Source organism: Salvia splendens, chromosome 13 (assembly GCF_004379255.2).
Source record: "Salvia splendens isolate huo1 chromosome 13, SspV2, whole genome shotgun sequence".
NCBI classification, from domain to species: domain Eukaryota; kingdom Viridiplantae; phylum Streptophyta; class Magnoliopsida; order Lamiales; family Lamiaceae; genus Salvia; species Salvia splendens.
The window spans coordinates 7,837,091-7,847,725 of NC_056044.1; the positions used below are offsets into that span (position 1 = coordinate 7,837,091).

Sequence of the window (10,635 nt, forward strand, 5' to 3'; positions counted from 1 at the left end):
AGAGTGGTAATAATATTGGACTACAAGTAAAGTGTTCTGAAGGATTTAAAACAAACACAACCAATAAAGCCCCCCCTAACAACACTCTTCTCCTTCCTGTTGATTTTTCACTTCCATCAATCTGGTAGCAGCTTCCATTCGATTTCAAGACTTGCTTGGGTAAAAGCAAATATTGGTTCGTGCCAATACCCGCATTTAGATTAGCTTTGGAACCTAATGCTATTTTTGCATCAACTTACCGATGAACCATTGCTCGGATGTCACCTGGCAGACCACAGATCGGATGCTAGGAACCATTGCTCTATACGGGCAAACGATTACCAAAATTGATATTTTCCATCCACGAGTTGAGTCTTTTGATCATACTGACTTCCAGGAGAAGAACCGGAAATTTGGATGGAGAATGGGGATTGCTTCCCATACGTAAGAACTGGCTCCGTCCTTGCTTCTCTTCCCCCCTCAAAAGATAAGGACGTCAATGAATAAGGATGCCAATCCTTAAGAAGCTGATGTAAAGTAAGGATGCCTCAGAGCATCATCAACACTCAGCCGACTCTCCTGATTCAAACCCCATACGTAAGAAATTCATACGATCAACACAAGTTCAGATTATAAAAGTCAACATGAGTAACTGCATTGATGGAAAAACTAAACCACCATCAAGATGACAAACACATCATATGTATTAGTAGAAACTCATTGAATCATCCAGGGTAACTTTTTATAGAAATGATTTAAAAACTAAACCACTGAAGAGCAAACTTACAGGATCCCACTCTAGTAAGCCACGTACTAAACGCAAAGCCCATATATTGGGAAATCTGATACAGGGAAAAGGAAAAATGTTATATAGTGAGGTCAATCCATCAACTAAAATGCACCAATAAAGGGAAAGAGAAGTCTGACCCTAATTGAAGAGGATCTCTACTCCGTATTAGATAAGAGAAATACTCTTCAGAACACTTCCACGGAACTGGTGAACTAGAACTCTGTACACAAGCCATAATAACCTTCAACAGCTGATTAAAGTTCTTATTCTGGAATCCCAGTTTTTGCCAACTTGAAACAGAATATGCTGTCTTACTGAGAGTGCCTATTTTAAGTTCGATGCTTGATCTATGTGTTGAACTAATCTCATTTATTTGGCATGTGACATAATTTATCATGCACATAAAACTTAATTGCAAGACTAAGAATGGAAACTGTTAAAAAAGACATTATAGAGACATCAAAACATAAAACATGAAGTGGGATGATTACCGTTTACCACAACAAAAGAGCCATTTGACATCCACTTAAGCCATATGGGACCTGGAGTCAGAATTCAAAAGGAGAAAAAAGCTCACCTGGCTATTTGTACCCCCATTCTGATGGAGCTTTGAGGAAATTCCAGGGATTAAGATGCACATTTCCATCAATGATCTAAGCCTGGCATCGAGAAACATATTTTTTATTGTTTCCGCACCCATCAATAACCAAGTACATAGACATTATGTAGTCAAAGAAAAAATTGGGGGCATATTTGAATTTCAGAAACATAGAAATTTGTTTAATGAGTCACCAATGGATTTATTTGTGTAATTATTGTGTTTATGCAGTGATGAAAATACTATATTTTGTCAAATTTCTTATGTATTTATGTTTAGTTAGTTTATCCTATTTAGTTGTGTTAGCTTATTATACTATTGTGTCACATTAGTATATATGCTATTAAATAGCATGTAAACATAGTTGCAGGTGGTTTTTCTTCTAGATGTGGTGATTTGAAGGAAGCTTCACCCGATGACAATCAAAGATTAGACGAGCACAGAAACCTTCCATGTTAAGAGAGTCGCACTTGTAAGGTTAAACTTCTGATGATGTGGTGTCAACGCCAACCTAGAAGTGCCTGAGCTAGAGTCATTCGTAAGCAAGTACAACAAGATTGTCATCTACATCTGAAGGGACTGTAACGAAGCTAAAAGTAATACATTGTTCTTACTTGTACGCAAGCTCTTTCAAGTTATCGTTCCAACCTTTGAGCTGTTGATCAAGAAGTGCTTGCGTTTTAGAATTTATTTGAAAAACATTTGGTGATCCTAAGATCATCTCCATGATTACCACACCAACACTCCACATATCATACCTGCCAAGGAACAACACTGAAAATATCAATCACATTGCATATAAAAGAGTAATGAATGCATAACATGATTCTCAGTGTTGCTATAATTTTATTATGGTGGTTATGAAATGCATTTACAATGATGATTTGTTTTCTCACAAGTCAACCAATGGTATTGAGAAAAGTAATGCTAACAGTCAGAGCATTGAGCAGAAAATAACCATATAAATGGAGACCCAAACTATGAATAATATAACAGATAGTTGTTTACTAATTCCTCTTGACAATGAGACACATACACGCTTAGCTAAATATTGAGATACTGGGACCTTCCAACAACCTATTTTCTGAGAGTCTAAGAAATGATTAAAAATTCCAGCTAACAATAGAATGTTTGATTTTTTAATGGCAGAATGGATTCAACAACAGGATTGCATGCATGCATTCAAGCTTATAGAATTTGATTCCGAGTTACGTTGAAAAGTTTCTCAAGCACAGAATCACAGATAATTATTACACACCTTAACAGAGGAGGAAGGGTATTTGGATATAAGGAAAGAGAAATCAGTTTAAATCTGTCCAAATAATTATATTCTCATCTCGCAGAAAAGTAAGTATGCAAACGCAAAAAACAAATTAAAAAGAAAATCCAACATACTTTGATGTAACAGTTGAAGGCCCCTTATACCAGCTGACATTCAGAAAAGCTTCTGGAGGAGCATACCCTGACGTTTGTTCATTGCTGTAGGTTGAAAGCAAATCACAGTCAATTAGCAATATAAGAACATAGAAGATGCATCCAGCCATCCACAGATAAGATTGGATAGCATGTTAGAATGAGAGGATGGTGGTTCTAACCTATAAATTATGCTTCTGTAAGACAGTTAAAGAAGGTAGAAATAACCTCAAAACCAAATCATCCAGAATTAGAATTGTGGCTTTCTAATCTATACTAGCTTTGATTCCTCTGTATAAGATCTAGAAAATACACTTTGAGGGATGGAAGTAACATGCCATCTGGAGAATGTATTACCTCGATGGTCCAAGAGATCCATAAAAATGTTTCACTGTGAAATCATTCACAGCACTACCAAAGTCAATAATGCGCCTGCAATTGGTAAGAAAAAGGCGTCAGACAGTAGTCCGAGAAATTAAACACATTTGGTTTGATCAATACATCAGAACTTAGTAATGCAGGTTTGAAACAATTGCCTACCAACAAGAATGTTTGTTTTACAGGGATAACCAAAGAAAATCATTTGTACAACAAAATATGGAACACTGTATAATAGTATGCATTGGATTATATGCTAGATTTGTTGTTGTCACGCCCGCATTTCCTAAGGATAGGAAGTACGGTGGACCGCGACTAGGGGAGGAGTAAAGAAGCGGGGAAGAAAGGGGGAACGAGAATATTTGACCCGAAAACATTTAATAAAAGGAAATTCAATTCAAAACAAAGTACTGTGACGACATTCTTGAGTTAAAGTATTCAGAGTTTTAAATGAAAACATCGTGACGGTTTACAAGCAGCGGAAAAGACCAAAAGACAGATGATGCCGGGTATGACGACACGACACCATCCAAAAGATAAATACACACTTTGGCTTTAACTGCTCAACATCCGTCCTCCCCATCGCCGCTCAACCTGCACATTAAGAAAACAACATGCAGGGCTGAGTACTTATTGCACTCAGTGGACACACGCCAAAAACATAGTTTGTCATGCCATAACAGTGTAACATTGGGGTTTTGAGTATAATGAAAATAACCCAAGTACACAAAATACATTTCATAAATTCGACTGCGCAGTCATTTTCCGATATTGCCACCCTTATTCCCTCAATCATACACTATCTGATCCAAACCATGACAAGGGGCGTGGCCACACCCCAGGTCATCTAGACCGGCCAACTTGCTCTCAGATGGCACCCAGTCTCGTGTACACTAGCCTGAGGGTTCGCAGCCCAACAGACCCGAATTCGATTAAACATATGTGGTAAACCACTTCAGATAGGTTTCAAAACGAAATAATTGGCAAGACAAACAGTTCACCTCCATAAACATTTCCGGAACAAAGTCCGTATTTAAAGATAACCCACATAAAAGTAGGGTAGAAAAGCCCACCTCGATTGCTTAGCTTTTAAAACAGTTCCCTTCAACCACACTTTCCTCGAAAAAGATCACCCTTTTGAAAGATAAATAATATCATGATTAGAGTCAGAAGAGACGAGACTTTAAACGACAATGCATGATTCCTACGTGGACGACTTCAACATCTAGCACGTTACACGTACATACACTTAACCACATGTTACAAAACAAACACACAAAGTCACACGTTCGAAACACACCCCGCACGCAAACGACGTACCCAAAACGCGCACACGACACACGAACACAGCACTCCAAGTCCTGGCATACCCTTACTGTGCAACGGCTCACTTGGCTCGGAAAGGTTCGGAAAAAGCTCGGAAAAAGGATCGGCGTCTCGGCCTGGCTCGGTGTCTCGGCCGCCTGGCTCGGCACCTCGGCCGACCGTCTCGGCCGCCTGGCTCGGCACCTCGGCCGCCTGGCTCGGCACCTCGGCCGACCGTCTCGGCCGCCTGGCTCGGCACCTCGGCCGCCTGTCTCGGCACAGCTCGGCACCTGTCTCGGCACAGCTCGGCACTTGTCTCGGCACAGCTCGGCACCTGTCTCGGTACAGCTCGGCACCTGTCTCGGCACAGCTCGGCACCTGTCTCGGCTCAGCTCGGCACCTGTCTCGGCACAGCTCGGCACCTCGGCCGACCATCTCGGCCGTCCGGCTCGGCACCTCGGCCGACCGTCTCGGCCGCCTGTTCGGCACCTCGGCCGACCACCTCGGCCGTCTGCTCGGCGCCTAATTTACACCCCTTTTCCTCTGACCCCCGATTCTCAAACCCTATACGACAAACACACCACGCATTCTACATCCCAAAACACACCCAAACACCTGGGATCATCCCTTCCAGACTCTCCACAAAACTGCCCTAGGCTGAACCCAACAACTCTCGGCCAACACACACGAAAACTCTCGAACCAAACACTGATTCCTCCGAGCCATCTCTTGGCCAAACACACCCACATTCATCACAAAAACCTATCACTCAGAAACACGCCACTTGCACATGAAAACATCTCCCAAAAACATACAACTCGCGAAACTGCGCAGTTTACTTGCAAAAATCATAATAAAATCATACGACATCCAATGAAGCTGAAATTTACACACCACACAAAGGACACATTAACCTTTACACAGTTCAAAATTCGTACCCAACGGAGATCGTTTGCTTAGTTAAAAAGGGGTCGGAACCCACTGTCAGTTACCAACAAAGACATGCTTCACACAGACACATCATCCCACAACCTACTCAGCACCTAAACCCTCCAAAACGTCCTATATGCATGAGGTTTCGAAAATTAACAAGGGTTAGGGGTTACCTTTCTCCGAATAGTTCGAAAACGTAGGTCAAAGCTTCCCTACTCCGATTTCAAAACGGTACGCGAGAGTTTGCTACCTTAATGAAATCAGGAATCAATGAGAGGGAGTAAGAGGGAAGGTAAAAACCGAGAGGGAGAAGAAGGGAGACTTACCAGAGAGAGAGTAACTTTGCGAGAGAGAGAGCGAGCGAGAGAATGAGAGAGACCGAAGAGGGAAAGAGATTGGAAAAGGGGAAAAGAATCGGTTAAGAGGGAGTGGGGGAGGTTGAGAAATTAGTGGGGAGAGGGGGAGGGGTTTTTTTTTTTGAAAAGCCGAGAGAATTAGGGAGGGAGGAATTTAATTTGTTATTTAGGATTTTAATTCTAGCTTAATTAGTTAATCACTTTTAATGCTAGGTAAAAACACCCCATCCGCAACAATAGTGTAAAGCAATTAATATTTCCACACCATATAATAAGCACAACACATAAGACATTCATTAAATTAAAGAACCAAAAACCACAAGATCTCGGATATTACATTCCTCCCACCTTAACAAAATTTCGTCCCGAAATTTGTTAGATCACTCAAACAGCTCTGGAAACCTCTCTCTCATCTTATCTTCTAATTCCCATGTTGCTTCTTCGATTCCATGATTCCTCCACCGTACTTTCACCGAAGCGATTGACTTATTCCTCAATTCTTGCACTCTTCGATCCACAATGGCCTCGGGCTTCTCCTCATAGCTTAGATCGGGATTTAGGACCATCATTTCTTCTTGGTGAACGATGTGTGTGGGGTCATACACATACTTCCTCAATTGTGACACATGGAAGACGTTGTGCACATTTCCGAAGCTTGGTGGTAGGGCCAATCTGTATGCTACCGCGCCGACTCTATCCAAAATCTCGTATGGACCGATAAATCGGGGTCTCAGCTTTCCTTTCACTCCAAAACGAGTTATTCCCTTAGAAGGGGAAACTTTCAAAAAGACCTTTTCCCCGACCTCGAACTGTAAATCGGTCCTTCGAACATCCGCATAAGATTTCTGTCGATCTTGTGCCTCCTTGATCCTCCCACGGATTTGTCGGACAATCTCTATCATTTCTTCTACAGAGTCTGGTCCGAGAATTCTTCTCTCACCCACTTCATCCCAATAAAGTGGCGATCTACACTTCTTTCCATACAAGGCCTCATATGGGGCCATCTTGATAGTCGCCTGGTAACTATTATTGTAAGCGAACTCTACCAAGGGCAACACTTCTTCCCAACCTACGCCTCGATCTAGCACCACGGCTCGTAGCATGTCCTCCAATGCTTGTATCGTTCTCTCCGACTGCCCGTCGGTTTGCGGGTGGAACGCTGTACTGAAATTCAACTTAGTCCCCAACTCGCGCTGCAGGCTTGTCCAAAATCTAGAAGTGAATTTAGCATCACGATCAGATGTAATTGTCGCTGGGACTCCATGCAAGCGTATAATTTCCCGTACATATACCTTAGCCAACTGATCGGATCCATAAGTGGCACGAACCGGCACAAAATGGGCAGATTTGGTGAGGCGATCTATAATCACCCAAATCACCGTGTTCCCTCGCTGGGATTTTGGCAGTCCTACCACAAAGTCCATTGCAATATGTTCCCACTTCCATTCCGGAATCTCGAGGGGTTGCAATTTCCCATAGGGCCGTTGGTGTAGCGCCTTTACTTGTTGACATGCTAGGCATCTCTCCACAAATGCCGCAACATGCTTTTTCATACCGTTCCACCAAAACTGTCTTTTCAAGTCTTGATACATTTTGGTGCTCCCTGGATGAGCAGCGTATGGGGTTTCATGTGCTTCTCTCATGATTTCCATCCTCAGGCCTTCATCCTTAGGCACACACAACCTTCCCTTGTATGTGAGACCATTATCCGCTGCCTCACGAAAATTTCCGAGTTCACCCGTCCTCACTTCTGAGCGAATCTTTTCTAGTAACGTATCTCGCCGTTGAGCTTCTACAATTCTGGCTCTTAAGTCGGGTTCCATCACCAACGTGGCTACTATCCCTTCCACAGTCTCGGGCATTCTCACCACTTCCAAGCGCATCTTACTGAACTCTTGGATTATACTCTCTTCGATAGTAAGAAAGGTGGCCAGCTGAGATTGAGACTTCCTACTAAGAGCATCGGCCACTACGTTTGCTTTTCCCGGATGGTAATTTATACCACAATCGTAGTCCTTTACCAACTCGAGCCACCTACGTTGGCGCATGTTCAACTCCTTTTGCTCAAAGAAGTACTTTAGACTCTTATGGTCCGTGTATATCTCACAACGGACTCCATAAAGATGATGTCTCCAGATCTTCAAAGCATGTACCACAGCTGCCAGTTCCAAGTCATGCGTCGGATAATTCAGTTCATGGGGCTTCAATTGTCTCGATGCATATGCAATCACTTTCCCCTTCTGCATAAGCACACATCCCAGTCCCACCTTCGACGCATCCGTATATACCGCATAGTCAGTCTCTGGCTCCGGCACAGCTAGGATTGGTGCGGTGGTCAATTTCTCCTTCAACAACTGAAAGCTCGCCTCACATTCTGGCGTCCAAATCATCTTGACTCCCTTTTTCAGTTGTTGCGTCATTGGCCTTGCTATCTTCGAGAATCCCTCGATGAATCTTCGATAATAGCCCGCCAGTCCTAAAAAGCTTCGGATTTCGTTTTGTGTAGAAGGTGACTTCCACTCCTGCACCGCTTCTACCTTGGCCGGATCTACACGAATTCCATCTGAAGTTACTACATGTCCAAGAAAATTTACTTCCTTGAGCCAAAACTCGCATTTACTGAACTTGGCATATAGTTTCTCGTCCCTTAGAGTTGCTAGGACGGTTCTCAAGTGCTCTTTGTGCTCCTCCTCGTTCTTTGAGTAAACAAGCACGTCATCGATGAAAACCAGGACAAACCGATCCAGAAATGGATGGAACACGCGGTTCATAAGGTCCATGAACACTGCCGGGGCGTTCGTCAGTCCAAAAGGCATTACAACGAACTCATAATGACCATATCTTGTTCGAAAAGCTGTCTTGGGTACATCTTCTCGCCGAACCCTCAGCTGATGGTACCCAGACCTCAAATCCATCTTAGAGAAGACTCCTGCCCCTCGAAGTTGGTCAAACAAGTCGTCTATCCTTGGTAGTGGATACTTGTTCTTCAGCGTTAGTTTGTTTAGCTCCCGATAGTCGATGCACATCCTCATCGTTCCATCCTTCTTCTTTACGAACAACACTGGTGCTCCCCATGGTGACACGCTAGGTCTAATGAATCCCAATTCCAGTAGCTCTTGCAGTTGCACCTTAAGCTCCTCCAACTCTTTCGGCGCCATTCTATAAGGTGCTTTTGATATTGGTGCCGATCCGGGCTCCAGATCGATCGTGAATTCTACTTGCCTGTCGGGTGGGGGTCCCGGCAATGCATCGGGGAAGACATCGGGATATTCACTCACTATCGCCACATCTTCTATCTTCCTGTCTTTCTTCTCCTCCCCATTCAAATAAACAAGGTACGCTGGACATCCCTTCCTCATCATTGTAGTGGCTTGCAGCGCAGAGATAATGGACTTGCGTCGGCTCATTGGGACTCCGTGAAACTTCATCGGCTCTTTTCCGGGGGTTTCAAACGAAATTTTCCTTTCTCTACAATGAAGGGTAACGTGGTTCTCCGCTAACCAATCCATACCCAAGATTATGTCTACGCTACCCATCGTCATTACTTGCAAATTATAAGCCACTAAACTGAGTTCACCTATTCCAAAGTTCACACATGCACAAGATCGGGATATATCTATAGCCCCGCCTACCGGTGAGGTCACACTCATAGTGGGTTCGGTCTTAACAGTAGGTAATCCCAAAGTATCCACACAAGACGTTGATATAAAGGAATGCGACGCACCCGTATCAAACAAGACAACTATAGGCATATTGAGAAGTGTGCCCATACCTGCCAAGTTTCCTTGCTCAAAGGTTTCTTTCCCGTTTGCCGGCTGTTTCCCCTTCAAGGCGTAGGCCCTTGCTTGCGATGGTAATCCTTGGCGGCGTTGTTGCGGTGGAGGTGCAGGTAGTGCCTGGGATTGTGGACGGAAACCTAGCTGGTTCTGTCTCGTTCCCGTTCCCATGTGCTTGTTTGGGCAATTTCGGATGTAGTGGCCACTCCCACCACAGTTGAAGCACCTAGGGTCTCGACACTCCCCGGCGTGGTACTTGAAGCACCTTCCACATTGAGGGTTCCTCGGCGGAAAGTTTGCCCTCGGTTGGAAAGTATTCTGTCTCCCGCCATTGTAGGGTGGGTTCCTCATGTGTTGTGGCCTCTTACCACCATACTGAGCCTGGTCACCATCCCACCTCCTCTTCTCTTGGTGGCCCGGCTGAGCTTGTAGAGGTGTCGCGTTTGTTGTTGCCACAACTCTTGGCTTAGGGAGTGCATCTTCCACGTCCAGTGCACAAGTCAAGATCTCCGAGTAGGAGAGTTCTCCTCGACAGGCCAATGCGGCCTTTATCTCATCTCTGAGCCCGGCCCGGAACTTCACCGCCCATTTCTCATCGGTGTCCATCAACTCGGGCGCATATCGTGCCATCTGCGCAAGGGCTCGGTCATACTCGGTTACAGTCATTCGGCCTTGGCTTAGTGTGTGGAACTCTACCACCTTGGCCCGTCTGTACGTCTTTGGAACATACTTGTTATCGATCTCTACTTTAAACTCCTCCCATGTTAGCGCCTCCAGGCGTGCAGGATCCATAGTTCTCTGCCGAGTCTCCCACCAGTAATCGGCAGCACCTAACAGTTGAAAGGTAGCACCAGCAATGCGCTCCCTATCTGTGCACTCCATGACCCTGAAGATACGCTCGAGGCCGCGTATCCACTCTTCCGCTTTGGATGGGTCTCCTTGTCCGTCAAATTTTGGGGGATTCTGCCTTGAGAACGTAACTATGAATCTTTCTTGTTGAGGCGGGGGTGGAGGTGGTGGTGGCGGTGGTGGTGGAGGTGGTGCCTCCACGTGGGGTTCTTGTCGTGGTTGGCGTGCACGTCTTGGCGGCATTCTGATTCAATATCC

The 10,635-nt window shown here is 44.5% G+C and overlaps 1 protein-coding gene across 1 annotated transcript; it reads right to left on the reverse strand.

Annotated features, from left to right (window-relative positions):
• Positions 1 to 498: 498 nt before the first annotated feature.
• On the reverse strand, positions 499 to 3,363 carry LOC121760428 (probable inactive protein kinase At3g63330). The gene is made up of 8 exons (XM_042156097.1): positions 3,311 to 3,363; positions 3,138 to 3,212; positions 2,763 to 2,846; positions 1,982 to 2,125; positions 1,347 to 1,428; positions 907 to 989; positions 767 to 821; positions 499 to 558 (listed from the first exon to the last, which is right to left on the reverse strand). The coding sequence occupies exons 1-8, from the start codon at positions 3,361 to 3,363 to the stop codon at positions 499 to 501; spliced, it is 636 nt and encodes a 211-aa protein (XP_042012031.1).
• Positions 3,364 to 10,635: the final 7,272 nt, after the last annotated feature.

What these genes read in the sequence shown, in the direction of transcription:
- LOC121760428 (XM_042156097.1), bottom strand. Translation starts at nt 3,363, where the DNA reads ATGATTTTCTTTGGTTATCCCTGTAAAACAAACATTCTTGTTGGTAGG. An exon ending in GGATCTCTTGGACCATCGAG is followed by an intron (nt 2,847 to 3,137) that starts GTAATACATTCT and finishes TTCAACCTACAG; the next exon opens with CAATGAACAAACGTCAGGGT. An exon ending in CCTTCAACTGTTACATCAAA is followed by an intron (nt 2,126 to 2,762) that starts GTATGTTGGATT and finishes GTTCCTTGGCAG; the next exon opens with GTATGATATGTGGAGTGTTG.